Source organism: Pomacea canaliculata, linkage group LG5, assembly GCF_003073045.1.
Source record: "Pomacea canaliculata isolate SZHN2017 linkage group LG5, ASM307304v1, whole genome shotgun sequence".
NCBI classification, from domain to species: Eukaryota; Metazoa; Mollusca; class Gastropoda; order Architaenioglossa; family Ampullariidae; genus Pomacea; species Pomacea canaliculata.
The window spans coordinates 3,552,810-3,572,899 of record NC_037594.1 but is presented as its reverse complement, the minus strand read 5'-3'; the positions used below and the strand labels follow the sequence as shown (position 1 = coordinate 3,572,899).

The 20,090-nt window shown below is 36.6% G+C and overlaps 1 protein-coding gene across 8 annotated transcripts; it reads right to left on the bottom strand.

Moving 5' to 3' along the window:
- Positions 1-898: 898 nt before the first annotated feature.
- Positions 899-20,016, bottom strand: LOC112564359. Of its 8 annotated transcripts, XM_025239114.1 has the most exons (17): positions 19,826-20,016; positions 19,142-19,254; positions 18,662-18,971; positions 18,468-18,524; positions 17,582-17,709; positions 16,427-17,252; positions 15,825-15,860; positions 13,909-14,133; positions 12,951-13,196; positions 11,791-12,063; positions 11,213-11,446; positions 10,536-10,763; positions 8,533-10,046; positions 5,170-5,206; positions 4,815-5,011; positions 3,474-3,582; positions 899-2,962 (listed from the first exon to the last, which is right to left on the bottom strand). In XM_025239114.1, exons 5-17 carry the CDS (start codon positions 17,639-17,641, stop codon positions 2,898-2,900), a joined length of 4,050 nt encoding a protein of 1,349 aa, XP_025094899.1. In that variant the 5' UTR covers positions 17,642-17,709; positions 18,468-18,524; positions 18,662-18,971; positions 19,142-19,254; positions 19,826-20,016; the 3' UTR covers positions 899-2,897. The 8 variants fall into 8 exon arrangements, 7 of the variants coding, with proteins under 7 accessions (XP_025094899.1, XP_025094898.1, XP_025094900.1 ...); XM_025239113.1 differs by having other exon boundaries at positions 18,662-19,683; positions 19,839-20,016; XM_025239115.1 differs by having other exon boundaries at positions 18,662-19,254; positions 19,839-20,016.
- Between the last annotated feature and the right edge of the window lie 74 nt (positions 20,017-20,090).

The window sequence follows — 20,090 nt, the reverse complement described above, 5'->3', positions numbered from 1 at the left end:
CTTTCCTTTTGCAGAATCAGTCATGAGTGAAATCAGACAGAATGTTGAAATATTTGCTCTGTGAAGTTTACTTGGTCGGTTGGAATGTGTACTGTGTGTGTATCTCTAAATAAACAACAACAACAACAACAACAACAACAACAACAACAACAACAACAACAACAATTAGTCAAATTAACGCACAAACACTTTCTATCGTTGTCCTTATGAATTATCGCGGGGTCACAGCCAGAGTTTCAACGTATTCTATACCGAGTCTAGAAAATTAGACGAAGACGAACGAGACAAAACAAAAAGAATATAAGAGTAACAAAAGAGAAAAAGACAAGAAGATTGAAAGACGGTTAAAGGAAAGCGAGGCTCAAATATTTAGGCACAAAGCGGAAGGACTCTGACGTCACGATGATCACCATTTGTAGTTCTGAGACATTCACCTAGAACGGAAATATCTGATGGTGATTTCTAGGTGTCAAGGGTGTTTTATATACCATTTTTTTGTTTTCCATGAATAAATAACAAGTCAAACATATATAAAATATACAGAGATTACACAAATTTCGAAGACCTCAAGACTTTCAATGTCGTATGATGCTGTCTTCTGTTATCGCTAACTTTTCATCGCTAATCAGAAAGCAATTATTACATCGTGCTTTATCCATTCCGGTCTGGTTATTCCTCAAAAAGATCACTCTAAAAAACTGAAGCACCAAGCTTTCCAAATATTCTGATTTGTTTCACTTTGTTCATGATATGTTATTAAAGGCTTCGAAAAGTTCCATGAAACATTTGCTAACAAGCGTTCAGTTCTTACACTACAACTTCTGCTAATAGTACTGATGTTGACTCTGACGATGATAATAAAGGAAAGAAAGAACATGAAGTCCAACAATTTTACGATCAGTTTTTTTATTATTCCTAGGTATGCCAGCAATAAAATGTGATAATGATCACTATGCATCTACCAGAAAGTAGCCTACTATTATGTTTTCCATACCTTGATAATGTAAATGTTACACAATGCATAATTATGTTTTAAATGTACTACCTCATGCATAAAAAGGGATTTATTATTGTCGGAATGTAGAATACAAGAGTGCCACGCCCACTTCGCATCACTAGTCATGACATATCAGTAAAATGTGATCACTTCACATCTGCTCAAAGTAACCAAAAGTGAAATATATAGTTTTTTATATATTGTATAGAAAAAGCATAAACATAACCACACAACTCTTAATAATCATGTACCAGGCATTCCAGACTATGTACACACCGGGTAAACAATCTGTATATTCAAAATAATACTAATATATATATAAATAAATATATGAAATCCTATTCATGATCTTTACATAACCCTTTTTTGTTAACTTTTTGTGATTACAAGACTTTTGCAGGGTCTGATGGTGATAGCTTTTGCATCACGACTCTGACCGGAATTCTACAACCATAGGTTTTTATGATTCTGGCACCTTCTTAATGCAACAGATGTGAATTTCTATGGACAAGAACAATGTGATTTTATGTCTTCTTAATTGTAAAACATCAAAGTCTGCTTCCTGGAGGTCTACCTTGTTTTTGGATGTCATAACCTGTGTAAACATGTGTGTAAAAATCTTTTTCAAAACTCCACTTCATATACCCAATTCTGGTTGGATTATCATAACAGTGAGTTCTCAAGCAAGATTCAGGTAAGACTGGTCTATTTTTACACATTTTGATGCGTCATTATCAATTTGCATTGTTTTTCTATCTTGTTTAGTTATTTTTTGATAAATATTTGAAAAAAGGGTAGATTCATGCGTATAAGGGGATCTAGCCGCCTCTTAACCTAGTAACCAAAGAATTAATCAAGGTATCCCACCAGTTTTACTACAGATTTACTACAGCCACCAGTCTCGATCTCCGCAGGAAAATCAAATGGAAATGCTGTTTATTACCGTGTACCTGTCATGGGATGAGCATGAACATAAAACAATCAGATATTCCAGCTCTTACCTATTATACAAACAGACGACAAGTTTAGACACAATATTTTTTAATTAACATACACAAATGATGCAAATCAAAAAAGAACGTATTTGTAATACCTAAAATCCCAATCCTATAAAGATTATTTACTACAGGAGATTAAGCAGCAGGAACAAAATTGAACTGTCCACAAAAGTGTACATTTAATAATGTAAATAAAATACACACAAATTATTCTATGATAAGATATTAATATATAAACCTCGACATGTGCATTAAAATATATTGTGCCATAAACTTTACACTAATACTACAAACATATAATGTAAATATAACTATAACTATGCAGCATTAAATATCCCATGAACAAGTTGCTCAGCAGGCTTAGTGACCCACACAAGCAAAAACAAGCGTAAAACAGGACAAGAGGAAAGCTATTCCAAAATGCAGAGTGTATGGGAAAAATACTTTTTAGGATAAGAACAAACTAAATACATGTATTGCAAGAGATTATTGCCTTATATGAGCTATCAGGCAAAAAGAAGTGTGATAAATATTTCAGCATTATTTAAAAAAAAAAAAAAGAAAACAGCACGATCACATAAATATGGCATTAGCTGCTGTCCAAGTAATCTTCGTCAGACCATCTACACTGATGTAAACCAAACTGCCTCCAAGATGTCTATTTTGTAGTGTTGTGTCATAGGGTTAACTAATGTCTTCGAATTCCGTTTCTTTTAGCTTATGTGCACAGTCTGGAGCCCCGGAAAAGTTTCAATTAACCTTCTGGGAAGCGAGAGATTGAAAAAAAGCACACAAGAAACTGGCAAATAAAAAAGGGCTACAGTCACATGTAGCACACACAAGACAGCTTTGGTATTCAAAATATATTGCCAGGGACGTCGAGTGTGAGGCTCTGGCATTTGTCACCCTGCCATCTCATCCCAGTTGCAGCTTCTTGCAAGCGCTCGCGAGCCTCTCAGTGACGACACTGTAAATTAAAACATTAGCTTTAATCAGTTTACTAGTAAAACACCCTTCTTCAAATCAGTTTCTTGATTTTTATCTTTTAACGTCTACGATCTCTAGCAATAGTACCAACGCCAGGGCTCACGTGGGCAGTTTCTCCCACTCGTTCGTCAGACATCTACAGACCAATGGCTTTCATCGCCCAAGGTGTACAGTTTAGAGCTGCCGTTATGTCATCGAGAAGTAATTACAAAGAAGAGATCAAGAATACACAGGATAAACCTTTCTGTAACTCGATACTTTCTTCCTCCAGCTCTCTCTATATCGATTGAATAATTATTTTTGAAAAGAGTAGGTTAAGGGAGAGGTTTTCTAGATTCCTGTTTTAATTGTTTTTATAGGACGAGTTGTTTTTCCATGATTTGCACGTTGTAAAAGTAATCAGTTTTTCACAAACAATTTCTTAATGGCTAAAACAAAATTCGTGTATTTTTACCATTTAACATACATTAAAAAATAAATGGGTGACTAACATGGAGTGGAGTGGTAGACCGATGTAAGCCTGTTCAATTTCTGCAGGAATAAGTTCGAAAATCCTTCCTCCCGTCGTGTCTCCAGTATGACTGGTACCTCGGGTGCCAGCTAAGAAAGGAAAACAAAATGAAAGACAAAAATTTAAAGCTGCTAACAGTTAGTGAGCCTGGAACAAATGTGTGTGTGTGAGAGTCCTATTTTCCAGTATTCCTCGAGTGCGTTTAGCGTTTGCACCATTCAAAAATTGGCATCGTCCCTCCAGCACAGCCTCTGTCATGGGATAGGGGAGGGGGCGGTACATCTGTCACCAAGCCCCCAGGAAGAACAGTTGTCGGGTTACAAATTATTGTCCTGTCTTATTTATTCGCTCTCTTCTCGCCCTAATCTATCCGCTGTCTGTGCAATATAACAAGGTCTTGTAGTTCCAAGTATATCGGAAAAGGAAGACATTTATGACTAATAGGGAGTTCTTATTCTCTCTTTCTTTCCTTCTATTCTGTATTGGAGGCGCGCTCCCCGGTACGACAGGTCTAGCGGTTTTGCGTGGTGGATGTGTGGGAGACATGTCTAACCATCCATACAGTTTCAGAGAAGCCAAAAGTTGTATGAAGACTCTGGAGGAAAACATGATCGTCCAGAGTGTAAAAAAGAAGCTGATAGATCGAGTGTAGAAAGGCCCGGTATGTGGCCGGAATCACCAGCAGAGAATAAACCATTCACCACCCGTACTCATGCAGTCTTGGTGAAGAGCTCAAGGTATGTAGAACCTAAGTGAAGCATTCTCCAGAATATAAGAATAAGATTATTATTAAATTCTCTAATTACAGTAACTCAAATGAACTGAAGAAACCGTTAGAGAGTATTGTCACTCACTGAAATATAGCACTAAGACCACTATAATTAAGCGCTAAGGGGCAAATGATTTTACAATCGGATGGACATCATCCTACATTTCCGATGTTATATTTCAATAAAAGCTTAGCAACTGATTTCCCCTTTTCGGCACGTTCAACAATTTCCAGTTTTGTAGAAGATGATAAAACCACTTTTTTTTCTTTTCACTCCCGCACCGGACCCTGATGTTACTCCAATATCACCTTTCTCAATTTTCAAAAGATGTATTATGTCAGTCTACGCTCAAATTCTTCTTGCTAAAATGATCTTTTTTCAATAAAATTGCCTGTTTCATTTAAAAACAAAGAGGTTCTTTGATTCAGTGTTATTATCCGTTTGTTTATTGGCACTGATTATACAACTGCCCTTAATATTTGTTTAAGCAGTCTACTTACTTTAATAATAATAACAAAAACAACAACAATAGCAACTTATGTAAAAATTACCTCTAAAAAGACTCGATTTTCTTCATTGTGCTCTCTAATGTAGTCCAAAAAAATCCCATGTGCTTTCAGAAAATTTTGTCTATTCATTTTGTTATCTGTAAAGATATAGAGTTTTAGCTCTTCCGGGACTGATCCTCTTTTCCTCTTGTATAACATACAGAGTTCCTCAAGACTTGTTGGAAATGTTCGAGGTTTCGCTGAAAGAGACAAATGTGATACACAATAATTATTAAACAAGTTTCAAACCCAAATATATTAATAGCCAAAGGCATTCATTAAACTCATCTTCGCTGCACAGATCATCACCACCCTGACCCTAAATAAGTGCGACCCGCACATGATGATAATTGGTTACCGTGGTAAGTAGCGGCAGAAGATGCGTCCAATGGCGCCTGAAAAAATCAACAATAGTTTTAGACTAACATTTTTGGTAACATAGAAAATCTCTGTATTCAGAGTAACTAAGGAAAAAAGAATTGTCATTTTAATGAAATGCTGCGTTCTAAAATATCTCGATAAAATAGTTCATGCTACATTTACCTGACCTTACAAATCCTCATGTACAAATCCACACGATTTTTTTTCTGGGCTTAACAACATAAAGTGGTCTAGTTTATGTAATAAGACTCTCAAATGTTGAGATGCTAAACTAAAAAACAAACTGTACAGTGATTTTCAACAATCAATTAGGAGAGTTCATTCATAAAACAGTTGGTGTCCGTCAAGCGTGCCATTTCTCTCCTGTACTCGGTGACTGGAACGCCAAGGTCGACCCAGACATCTATCAGCAATGGGCAGGAACGGTAGATAAATTTGGCCTTGGTGAAACCAACGACAATCAGACTCGTAGAAGTTGCGCAGAGCCAGAGATTCCCTTAAAGCAACACCTTACACCCCCACAAGAAATGAAGGATAGCCACGTGACACTCACCAAACAGACTGGACCATACCCAAATCGACTTCATCCTGCTACCGAGACTTTAAATCCTGCATCAACAAGGCCAAGACAAGGACGTACCCAGGCGCTGACATAGGTAGCGACCAAGACCTCGTTCTAACGAAGCTGAGGGCGAAGCGACTCTCTCTCTCTCACACACACACACTCCTCGAATTCACTTTAATATGGTGTAATTTGAAGACCCAAAAGTTGCAGAAGTCTTCAAGGCCACTGTAGGAGGAAAAGTCGCCGCACTGAGCCTGATGGACTGTGATGTAGACACCCTCTCCGCAAACATTAAAGAGGCGCTGCTGTCAACAGCCCAGGACGTTTTAAAGCGTCAAAGGAATAAGAACCAACCATTAGACATAAATGACATCCTAGATCTCTCCAACCAAGGGAGGACCTTAAAGAAAGAAAAGCAAATGAGAAACGTCTTCAAAATACAAAGAAGAGAATTGCACAATCAAGGAAGGGTTGAAGTCAGACAGGGAGAAATCTAAGGCCAATGCCGAAACATAGAGGAGGGAATGTTACGACAGAAAAAAAACCTAAGGTTCCTACTTGTTGATGTGTTAAAGGTTAATCTTTATAACATGACATTTTCCTTTTCTATGCCCTATGATAGAGACAGTCAACCACTTAAGCTAATTGCTCCTCTAATGATTAAGATATCAGATCAGTACAAGACCTCAATAATCAAAGACAGCAATGGCCACCTTCTCACAGAAAGCAATGCTGTACTCAACCGATGGCTTGACTACTGTACAAATCTGCACAACTTCCAGCTGAACAGAGACACTAACATCCTTCAAAACAACGACATTAGAAACAGTGAACCTGCAGACCTACCAGACCTAGGAGAAGAGGTCGAAATAGCTGTACTATGCTACAGGCTGGCTTAAGACCAGGTAGGAGCAGACATGAACATATATTAAACTGTAGCATCCTTCTACAGAAGCACCTTCAGCAACCTCGGGTCCTTTATCACAACTTCACAGACTTTAAGAATGCATTTGACAGAGTATGGCATGTGATGCAAAGAAATAATAATCGAAGGTCTCAGTCAAGTCATCAAAGCGCTGTACAATAGCTCAACGAGCGCAGTACTGCTGGACAACAAAATAGAAGTTTACTTTTCCACCACAGTCGGCGTACATAATGGATGAATCCTATCACTTGTGCTGTTTTTGGAGAACATCATTGGTAATACCCTACACTAAATGCAACCTACGCTTTTCAGACGACATTGATCTGTTAACAGACACTAACAAAGAACTGCAAGACCTCAAGACTGACAGACACTTCAAATGTACATATATGGAATGGAGACCAGCATTGAAAACAGCAAAGTTAATGGTCAACAACATCAGGTTTACTACAAAGTACAATATGTACAAATCCCTTATAATACCATTTCTGCTCTGCAGATGAGGCACGTGGACTCTACTTGCAGACACCAAAAGAATAATCCAGGCATTCAAGAACAAATGAACAGGTTGACCACGCATAATTATAGCTCCCACTCGAGCGTGTCACCCTCAATCCCACAGTTTACATAGGCCATAAAGACCAAACTCAATGGTTTGCATCTTTTATAGATATCGGTAGATACAGGCGATATAAACGTAACGTGTAAATTTCAGCCTCCAAAACCGATCTGTTAATTAATTATCCGCTATCAAAGTATGCGATTTGCACCTGCCATAAGTGAGCGCCGCTAACAGTGTACTACGTCACGCTAACAGTGTACTACGTCACGCTAACAGTGTACTATGCCAAGTTGGTGCAGCATTCACAATATTGCCAGCCATCAACACCAATCAGACTGACAGTTCGGGTTATTCGGACGTAAATCTGCATTTCTCGTGCTAAAGGAGGCTCAAATTTACAGGTTAGTTTTATATCGCCTGTATCTACTGATACATGAAAAAAAAAAACGCAAACCGTTTAAGTTGGATTTTAATGATAAAGAGCGCCTTTCACCTTTTAGTTTAGAAGTTTCCAAGACAGTTGACGGAAAATACATTTTCTTAAGGTGTGCACGTAACATGCAAAACGATATTCACCTGTGTTTATCTTCAATTTTACGACAAAACCTCTAAATATTATCATTTTTTAAAAACGTTGACTAAAGAAGCACTTGCCATATCTCTTTAAAGAAATTCACACTAGAATGCTGCATAAGAGTTTTTTATGTGTAATTTAGCGACGTAGGCTATACAAAACACGAATTACACCAGGTAAATGCTTATCAGACGCATCTGGGCAGTAATATTTATACCCTTGCTATATTTTGCAAACGAAATGGGCACATGTTTTGTAATGAAATGAACAATTATCAAACTGACTGACACATTAGGAAAAAATTTCCAAGCACACCATTAATCACCTAATGTCTTTTCTGTGTAAAACAAGTTTTCTATGTACCTACAAGTCCCAGGTTCAGTTAAAACAATGCAATGTAAATCGTAAATATGCAAAATTTTATAAAAATTAAATGACAACCTTAAGAAATATCTTGACAACAGTGACGTGAACAAAATATACTCCACCTTACTATAATATTAGTCAAGAAAACAAGGACGTTTCTGCTGCCATCTAGTTTAAATTTACAATAAGAGGGAAATATTATCAAAATAATGGCGGAATATAATAATATTTAATGGTTTAATAGTACAACGAAATACACAAAAATATTACCTTAAAATGCGACGTCTTTATACTTATTTTCAAATTTCAGTGTTTTCTTAAGTGATACTTCCCTAAGCTAGCTCTTACCTGCATGCCATTTTTTTCTAGACTCAATGCAACCACACAGTGGTGTGATTTTGCAAAGCTGTCTAGGTCCCTCAGATTCAAATCCTCTAGCTGCTTGATGAATTCGTGCACATTGACGTCTACTTCAGTACACTTAATCTCCTTCTCTAGGCTTTCCAGTTGCTCTCTAGAAAGTTCCACACCTTGTTTTGTTCCTTTAACGTGTATACTTCTTTCTTTATTGCATAGTCGGATGTCCACATTGTAGTCGGATAACGACTCCTTTATACTTTCAAGTCGTTTCTCCCAAAAGAGTGCTAAGAACTTCTGCCGACTAGGAGAAAAGCGGAAAACAGTGGAGTAGATTGCATTTTCTGAAACGAAATTCTGAATAATATTTTTAACTTCGGACATAATCTCACTGATAGCAGTGATCAGAATACCCTTTGGCTTGGTTTCAATCATTAAAGTGCCCTGGTTGCTTTTAATAAGATAGTCTTTCAACTTTTTCCAGTTCGGTGAAGCCGTTACCCAGGAAGACGTTTCATCTAAAGACAAGACTTTTTCTTGTAGTGACGAGTGAATGATCTCAACAGCTTGATAGAGATGTGATTTCTCCAGGCAGAAGAATGTAACAAGGCCTTCATTTTGGCAATCCCAAGTGACAGTGAGCCTCAGTGATGCCAGTTTTGGGCGTATGAAGTTATGAACGCTCTCATTGGCCAGAAGACTTCTTTTACCGTGGGATACATTCGTTAATGTCATCGACGGAGCCGAGCGAAACATTTGTAACATCTTTAGCTGCGCATTCCTCACGTCCTTCACCTGACCACGAAAAACAACCTGTCCATTTTCTTCTCTAACACTGAGCCTGTTATACTTTTCTTCTGTGTTGGCAAATAAACTCGACATGTCCAAAAGATGACGTTCATGCCTTTTAAGCTCCACTACCTCATGCAATTCACTTTTTTCGAAAGCAAGTTCTTTTTCTGTGTCCTCAACAATGCGCTTGATCTTAGCAAATGTATCTCCATCTGATTTCTTTCTTCCCAAAATCACAAAGGCATGCTCCTCTGCAAGAGTTAAGAGCAAATTTTTACTGCTGATTTCACACTTTTGTACAGCTTTCAGCACATCAGGCCATACTTCTGGCAATACTTCCTGTCGGTCAAGTCTCACAGAATCAAAGCAGTTCTCTAATTGCTTGTATGCTTTATCTCTCCAGGCGCCTGCTAAGCGAGGAGCATCATGTACTGAATCTTTGAGGGTGCACTCAACTTTTAGAGAGTCTTTCACAATTCTCGCACGCGCATAAACCTGCAACAAACTTTCATTGAAAGTCTGAAGCATTTCAGGGCTATGGCGGAGGAATGACACTTTGATGTTGGTGTTCACAGACAGTTCCAGTGGCTCTGGAAGTACAAAGCTAGAAGGGTCTTCTCTGTCGATGGAAAGTCCAAGGCATTCTATGTAAAGCCTGGTCCCGAGTTCTCGTCCCCCAAGTCGGTGTTTCATCATGGCAACGCGTTCAGCGACTGGGTAAAGAATGAAGACACTTCTATTAGTGGTTGCAGAATGAGGTGCTGGTTGTATCAGGATTATGGTACCGTGAAAACCATCCGCTAAGCATGTAAATTACCACTTTATACATTTTATAGATCCGTTCTTTCAATGTGATAGATGTTCCGATAATGTCAGTATTGTTTTATATATAGCAGAGGAGTGAATATATTTCGCGATTTTTCAAATACCAATAATTTTGAAACTAGTTAGTTGTCCATTATAATTTTTAAAAAGTGTAAAAATTTGAGTAGTGCATAATACGAAATGACATGGGACCTCATTTCAAAGAAGCTTATAACTTTAAGAATATGACAGAATGTCCTTTTGCTTATTCGTGAGTCAAAGTGACTAGAAAGTGGCGATACATTTAATCATTTGCACTTTTTAATGAAAAAAGGAAGAGAGAAAAGTAGTTATCATGAACATCCTATTAGAACGAAGATAAAGTAAACATTATTTGCCTTCAGGATCTTTAAAGAAGACCAATACATTGTGATTTTCCTCTCGTTGCACACTGAGTACTGTGCCTCCTCTTTGCTGTGATTCAAAGTAATGTGCGACTTCATCATCTGATGTCATAGGATTGAGGTTCTCCACGAGAACACAGCTAGACACAGGAACCCTACAAACCTCCAGCCTGTCTCCACAAAGCAGCTTTGCTTGGCATTTCTGTCTTATTTTTTGAAAATCTGCAATGATTACACCATCATAAATTACAATAAACAGAATGATTGAAAACAAGTTTCTTTCGTTAACACGCAACATATAACTCTTATTTTATTAGTAAATTCTCAATAAAGAAAACAGTGAACCAATTAAGTACCGCAGATTATACTTTATATTATTTCTATTAAACTTGGAAGTAAAGAACAGTAACAGAAAGAATCATATTTGATTTTTTAGTTATGCAACAAATACACACATGGCAGCGTAACAACTCACGCTCATACCAATTACAGATACAGTCTCTGATACAAATGAAAGAGAGAAAGAGCTGGAAAATATGAGTGAAACACGATATAAAGAAAGAGCGTGGATGGAATAGAAGAAAAATTTAGGCATTCAGCAATCGGACCTTTTGATCCTCATAATTAAACCATTAAACATTTTTTAGCATTTTTCTAAACATAATACTCGCCGATTTTCTCTTGAAAGATGACAAGGAGATCCCCGGGTTTATCACTGTGGTTAGTGCTTTTAATATCCTGGCCACTAACATTTTCCATGTAATTGATTAAAAGTTCTTTTGTTGCAGTTTCAGGGACATTCCGGAATAAAAGTTTTTCAGAGTAAAATGGCGATGTCTTCATGACACTCAGCTGGACTTCTTTTCCATCAATCGTGTGTCTACAACTTGAAACCTGATGAGCAGCTGACAGTAAAATGTAATGGTTAGTGCGCGCTCATGTTATTAAACAATTTTTTTGAAGACTGTATTTAGCCTTCCAGGGATATTTGTGCGGCATTTTAAAATATTTCTCCATAAGAAAAATTGAAAAGTCTTTTTATCACTATTTAACAATTTTAAAAAAAGCAGAAAGATATATCATGTACCGGAAACACGAGCACAAGCGTGCTTTCAAATTAACTTTTCTCAATTAGTCTTCGTGATTATTTTTATTGTACTGGCATGCAGAAGCATTAAGTAGATAAAACGTGCATCTGTAAACATAAAGAACTGTTTGCAGGATAGAAGTGGTAAGATGTAAAAAATACCTTCGAAGTTGTTGAATGTAACAAGTATTTTCCCTTCATTTCTTTTCAAAATTATTTCTTCTACCAGCCCAGAGTGTGTACATGTTTCAAAGTGCCGTCGATAAAACATCTCATTTTTTAGCTTCTGTCCAACAATCACTTCCACTGTTGTCCAAGAGTTTCCGACATGTTCAGGGTCACATCTTACATCTATCAGTTGTTGCCCTCTTAATGGCTTTGCTGCTAGTAAGTGTCCTTGAATGATGTGCTTTTGACTGCACACTTTTTCTGCCACTGAAAAATTCAACATACTTAAAATTAGACTTACACTTCAAAACTGGTTTAAAAATTTGTGGTAAAATTAAAGACAGCTATGCCACGTGCTGATTCTTTAATAGAAAAAAAAACCCGCTCCCGTTGGTGTCAAATAAGCATTGTATCCTAACACAAGAATGAACAGTCTTAAGTAAAAGTTAAATATAAGGAATATACCTTTACAACAGCATTTAAATACTCATTTTATCGCTCTTTGCTGGTTTATATATACGTGTCTGTATCAACCTGTCCCGTTTCTTCGTTCTATGCCTAAACATTAATTACACTAACTTTAGTCAGATAAATGTGATACCGGTAATACTGTGAAAGAATAGCAGTATATCAAGATTTGATGGAAATGCTAATATTCTTAACGAAGAGAGCGCTGACAATTTTAGTGGAGTCCGCGCGGACAAGAGTGTATGTGGATGTATTTTCTAAGAACCATTTAAAATCGACGCCATACTTGTTTACACAATCTATTGAGGATTTTCATAATTAAAGGCTAGCAATTGCCGGGATGTTCACAGAAAATAGTGTTGTTAATAGTCAAAAAACAGTTTATGTTGGAATTTTTCACATAAAGACCTGCACAAGTAGATTAACCCAAATTCTAACTGCCGATTTCACTGTAGGAAGCATCCAAGGCGACAGCTTAGCTCTTTGCTAAAAAGCTTTTATACAATCAGTAAGTTTATTTTTGTGCGGTCCGGGAAAACAAGATCTTGACTTTTTTCTTAATGCCAATAATTCGCTAACACATCAAATTGTTTTTTTCGGATAATAATCTCTTGTAGTAAATAAAACATATTCAAAATTAATTAGCTTTTTCGAACGTTTAGTCAGCTTTAAAAATGTTCATTTACCTGCGGTATCTGCAAATGTTATCAAAAACATTCGCGCCTCTTTCATTGCTCGCATAGAACTGATGGGCCCACCTCCATTTTGGGGGTTTTCAAAATATAGTTTGTAAGTGTCTGGATATTGGACATCTCCTCCGATGATCTTAACAGTGCGCATGCCCGAAGAGATAGGGATGCCCCTTGGAACGAGGCTGGTCTCCAGCTGAAGATCATTAATTTTGTGAAGAGACGTAGCAGCTCGTTTCGCAACTGATGAGGAAAAATACTTTTTAACTATAAAATTCATGGTACAGAAAAATTAATACTCGATGCACAAGGACTCTTTAAGACTCGTCCGTTCTAGCAAACTTTCTAAAACACCAACTAACAGCTAAATTTCTAAAAGGACTAATGAGGTAAGGGTTGGTTTTCTTTTTTTTTTAATTATATAAATGAAAATGATAAATTAACAGTTGGACTCCAAAGATAGCTCAGAAGGACGCAGATAAACCAAAGAGACTGTAACTGAGGATATCATTAATTATTTATTCCTTTGATATTTGCTTTACTCATTTAAATATTAGAAAAACGTTGTTTTCACCTGTTATAAAAAAATACTTTTTCATTATCAACAGCTTTCTGTAAGATATCTCGTTCAGAAATAAGAACGATAAGTAGCTAATCTAGAACATTTCAAAATTGAACAACTCTATATGCCTTTTATAGTCTGGTTATGCAACAACTTATTGTTGATTTTAAATTTGCTTAAAATTGTCATGCTTTCACAAGGTATTTTTTTAATCCCCAAATTCAGCAAGATATATATATATACACACACATGGAGAGTTATATTTCATTTCAAAGATTTCTATAATCTGCCATCCAACCCATCCACCACCCCACTCCCTACACACACACACAGTCACATATTCTATCAAGGGACTAATATCTTTGTAAATAGTTAAATGTACTGTAAACCTACCTGTCATGTCGGAAAAGGTGATATAGCAGATGCGATCAATGCTGTCCCACTTGGCCTCCTGTATTTCTCCGCCGCCTTTTTCGGGGTTTTCAAAGTAGTATTTGCATTTGGATGCTGTCCTTGAGTCTTCAACGCCTAGTATCTGTATGGTTTTTGACAGTGGCTCTGTATCCTCTACTCTTCCTGATGAACATTCAGTACTAGCCACCAACCCTTGCTGAAAACCTTCATTGAAGTATCAAAAATAGAATAAAACTACACCTTAATTCGACATCAATAAAGCATTCAACATAAAAAACAATATAAGTTCGGGGAAAGAAGTATAATGAAGCTTTGAAATAGAAGATTTTAAAAAAAATGAGAGATGCATCGTGGTCAATCGTCGTTCCGTCTCATCTCTTTACTTTTGACAACAGAATTTTTAAAGCAGGAATCTACAGATGACTATTTGCTATGGGCTAAAGTTCCACGATACCTTTGAAGTATAAATACTTTCAGTTCACAGATACTACACCATGGACTGCAAATGCCCATGGACCGGACGTTGAGAAGGAGACTACATGTTACCTATCGACCTCTTAGGCTTGGCTCCTTTTACTCACTTTTATTTAACTCTGTCTAGTTGGGAATTAGTTATAGACTTTTCACTCATTTCCCATTGTCCTAGAGGTTTTAAATTGTCTACTTATTTCCAGTTACAATGCAATATTAGATCATTTCCAGCAGTCCAATAGCAGTAAAATATATTAATTTAATTTTAAAAATATTTTACGTGAGAACTTACAAACCAAACTAGGGGAGATAATCATATCTTGCGAGTCCTAGAGTAGAAGTTACTTAATGCAGACGACACAAAGAATCGAATGGAAAAAAAATAGAAGAAGAATAAGAAAATTATGTTTTCTTCCAATTACCCTTTAGATCTAATATTCATAATTTGTATAAATTGCATATTGAATTTAAAAATGGAATATATATTTCAAATAAAAACCAACCAACGAAATTGATACCTAAATTAAAAAAGACTAAAATAAGTTTTAAATTTAACTCATGTGCTAAGTAGGGAGAAGTGCGCGTTGCTACTAGAGGACGAAGCGCTGAATGCCAGCGAGTAAAATTTCGACCGGTATTTAAAAACAAAATGTATATCTATTAGCCTACAACGTTGACAATTATCGGTGATACTCCATTTTAAAGAGCATTTTACGTAGTGTAAATTTTAAGAATAGGTTTGGTTTACTGGTAGTTAAATCAAATGAAAGATTGTAACTGTATGCGACAGAGAATTCACTAATCGGGAAGTAGGTCAACCGTTACAAATTTAACTTTTTTTTACATGATATAAACAAACATAAAGTACCAAACAAACACATATTGTATTAGAATATACATTAGAATTTAAATATTACTTACTGTTTTCTTATTATTATCAGTTGTTTGAGTACAACTCCATGTTGAATTGAGTAACCGGTTACCGACTTTAACATGGCGCTTGAACACAATCTTTGCCTACTTTCAAACATAACGAAATACCTGATTGGTTGACTTTTTCAGCCTTTAAAGGAAAGTAATCTGTAGTGGAACAACTCCTAAAGGTTCCAGTTCTTGCCTACCTTATGGATTCATTCATTTACGCATAGAGTGATGTGTTCTTAGATGCTCGGGCCTGCCAAAATTGACCTACTCGTAAACGAGTTAAAAAAATAAGCAAACAATTTTTATATTTTAATTTGACATATGCTGAAAAGGTAATTTTTTTCCTGAGGTCTCGGTATTTTCTGTAGTACATATACCATAAAGTGTAAGGGGCACTCAGAGAAAATCCTGAGACCTAAGGAAAAAATATTTTACTCTTTTGTGATACCATATTTCAAATAAAATTGTGTTTCAAATTTCTTTATAGTTATTTATTATACCTTGATGTTTTTGCTGTGCCTCTCTTGAAGCAGCTTCTGCAACGATATTAACAATTCTGGCAAATTTTCTGAGGAAGAAACTTTTATATCTTGATAGCTTTCCCTCTTATCTTCCGTCTTTAAGTCCACCATTCAGTTTTAATATATTTAGAGCATATTTTTTAGAACAAATTAATTTGTTTAATGCTTCTATATTTTAAAGAACATCGATGATGTAAAAGCTGAAAAGTCGAATATGAATATCTTCAGCAGAGAGGTAGAGGGATTGTGAAAGTTTAGAGCACAATGCGAGTGGTCAGAGAAAATCACTGGAAATAGATGTTTTTAATATCTAAGGAAAGAAACTAACCACAATGATATGAAGTGTCTCACTCAAAAGTATAAAATCTTATTTGGAATGACGAGTCTGTTCGACATCTGCTTATTGATTAATGGAGAGTAACAATAATATGCTTAAAGCAAAACTGAATGTTAATGAATTTTCAATTACTGTAAGAATGCTTGATCATTAATATAAATGTTTAAAATGGTTTACGAAATTCAAAAAGCAGTTCATCATTTCAAATACCTAACTCAGTGACAGAAAATGTATCTAAGCTCACCACTTATTAGAGGGTTGCCTGCACCAGGAATGGTACACATCATGTGTGGATTGTGAATAGGGTACGCAAATGGCTGGCTTCCACAAGGAGGATATAATGGTTGACACCCAGAAGAGCTGTGTTGTATATTCTGCGGAGGTTCGTAGCGAAAAGACGAGGTATATGGTCCTTGAGCTTGTGAGGTCGGAATCCACTGGGAGCCAAACTGTGGTACATAGAATACATTGTGTAAAGGACTTGGGTCATGATGAGTTGGTAGACTGTGGTGAGTGACTGGGAATCCAAAATGGATTGGAGGTGTTTGTTCTGAATTTCCAAAACCATGTTTTGGTGGACTGACATAAGGGCGCTGTTCTCCTGCTGCTGCCTTTTGGTCATTTTTGAACTGTGCTGATTCTTGATTCTGATGTTCAGGTAACAAAGGATTTTTTTCTTCAGATCTCGCTGTTTGGTAGTGGCCAGTTGAAGGTATTTGCTGCCCTAAATTAAAACTTCTTGCCGATGGTAAGCTGTAGAGATTGGGAAATGATGGTGGATTTGCATTTCGCAAGAATGAAGAATCTGGAATGACAAATGGTGGCTGATTTCTGGAAACTAGAACCCCAGGAGGGGGCAGTGTTGTAAACATGAGAGGAGATGGCAGCTCACACTCACGAATATTCCTATCTGTGGAAGAGTTTTCATTTACAACCACGTGATTATGTCGTGACGTCAACAGAAAGTTGTCCTCGCTCCTAACTACATTGTACGTGGTGCTGTCCTCGGGTCCAGAAACACTGCTTAGTCCTGACGATCTTGAATCAGGCCGGTTATTTGCAAGGATTTCCTGTACATTTATCAAAATGTTTTCATTTGTTTGTAAGCTGGAAACAAAATGCAAGATCATGTGAAAAAAGTCCGAAAGTTTGCATCAGTTAATCGACAAGATTATGGAAGGATTTCTCCTCTAATGTTGCCTTATATTACAAACATTATCGCTCACTATTCATTCTACATTACTACACTACCTAGTTTTATATGATTGCTTACTCTACCGTCATACCTTAGAAATCTTAATGGTTGATAAATTACTTATTATCTCTGCTTGTTATGATCAACAATTATTTAAAAAAGCCCATTATTATTGTTAATAAATATCGTTCTTAGACGAATTACCTCGTCAATAACTTTTTCGAAGGAGCCAGCAATAGACGCAGGACTTCTGCTGCCATACATGGTTTGAAGTTGCTGAGTAGACGTTATTTTTTGCTCTTCATCTCTTCAACAATTATCCAAAACGAAACCTGTTGATAGCAACGACGACGATGGCTATGATGATGATAACGACGATGCTGATAGTAAATTGCAGGAGTGACGGTGCTAAGCTTTGCTTTTCCAGTTATAAGTGTTTTTGATGATTGTGAGTGTCAACTGTCAATGGATGCAAAGCACGATAATAAATACAAAAATATTTAGTTGTTAGGGTGGTAATAAGGGGAAAGAACTCCTAACGCAAATACACAGGACTGTCGAAAGAAGGGGACACAGCTATACTTCAATAATGTAATAACGAGCATTTTATCGCTTGTCAGCCCCTTTCTTTTGCTCGTCTGTGATTTTCATCTTTGTTTGCCCATACTCTGTTCCATTTTACTGCTTGCTGTTTGCTTTCCTGTTTTTCTTCTGCATTGTTATCAGTTCGGGAATTCCCGCTATGATAGTTTTTTTTTTCTATAAAAATAAACTTCATTCATTGACCTAATTCTTAAATCGGGAATTGGACTGTCTTTTGCGATAATTTACCCGAGGGTCTTTTCGCCAGCTAAAGCCATTGGAATGATTGTACCTTTATTGTGGCCTAACCTCAAACCTAAACTATTGGATGAGCTTAACAGACACAAGACAGCCAATTAATGCTCAAATCGATTACACACAGATACATTATTTTAAAAGGAGCAGGAAGATAATATCTAGAGACTATGTTTATTCAAGAATTCGTGCATTCATTCCTTCGCACAGTTTCTTTGAGGCTACTGCAAATTTAAAAGGAAAATATACTTACCTTGCAGACTCCAGTCATAGCGTAGATGTGTTACACTTGAGGCGCGCACACAATCACCTTGAGACATTATTTGAAACGATATTTTCACGGGAGTTGCAATGTATATTTGGTATATTTACTTAAATAGTCTAGCAATTTCACTGTTCAAACTGCTTATGTGCACAGTCCACCATCACCTTATTCAAAGGACTTACCTGTGTCTCTGTCTAGTCAGCTTCCTGTGGCGCCACGTAAGCTATTAACGATCTACGGTGACCAGGCTGTGGGGCTCCAACAGGGAAATTTACATAAAGAAAAATTAAGACCACAATGCCTTGACTTTATCAAGATTCATTGAAATCAGATTTCTAACTTTTTTAAAAATATCTGACGAACTCAAAGTGTACAGAAATAAATTTCGTAAAGCACAATGAAGAAAAGTTCATGTGCACTTAAACCTCTCAGCGCCTCAGTTTAAGTGACCTTGACACCTGCAGGCAGTATCTCCACTGTGTATGTCTGGGCCTAAAATAGAAACACCTCATACTTCAGTGTCACAACCAAGTTGAAATATGTATTACAAAATTTAAATAATTATAAAAATAAAATTAATGTAACTAAAGCTTTATTTAATCAAAATCTATATTTAAAAATCTGTTATTTTTTTCTTTTCTGAATAATATAAAATACATTACGTTCCCTCAACAGCCTATGTGTGTAGTTGAACCTGCTTCTCCTTGCCATATAGCAGGTCTGATTTAACGAGACTATTTAAGTAGCCTCTGGGTCAGAAAGCAAGGTCGGCACACTAAAAACAAATGCAAAAAACAAAAACAAAAACAAAAAAAAAAAACAAAAAACAAACACAAACACAAACAAACAATAGATAAAAAGTAAATATTGATGTGAAACTGTTATATGTATATAGTCTACTACGTATTGTACCAATGTCTATATGGATAGTTTTGGTGAGCTTTCTTTACATATTTTCACTTTCAGAACGTCTTGCGGTACCTACGATAATAGGCTAGAGAGCTTCTAGAATGATGTAGTATATGATTGACTTTATCGTGTGGCACAAAGGAGCCCCTGTTAAGTGTTTGTAAGATGAAACCAGAATCCTTTGTGAGAGCACCATCCCTTGACTATAATCTCGTGTCTCCTGGAGATTTGTGATGTCAGTGTGCATGGCCATGTTGACTACATTGGTCAACAAATGTTTACAAAAGCCATGTCACTGAAATAAAATTAACCATTCTTATTAATGTGTATGTGTTAAACATGAATATGACAAACAAAAGGCAAAATTGGCTGTAGTTTCTTTTTGTAATCAGCAATATTTTTCTGTACATCACGAATGCATGCTAATAGTAACTGACCTCTGGTTAATACCTGTAAACAACCAAGTCACAAAGTCGTAGATGTCAGCATTGTAGTGGACAATTTTCCCTGGCATCTTTTATCCATTCTAGTGATATCTTGATGAAAACGTTCACCATGTTCATCACTGTCTTGTGTCAGCCGTGTTTCTGTGTCTGTCTCTCAGCGCTGGGGACGCACGGTAATAGAAATGGCCGCTGACAGCAGACGACTATGACGTCATAGTCCAGGCTATTTTTATCCGGTTCGCGGGCGGGGGAGGAG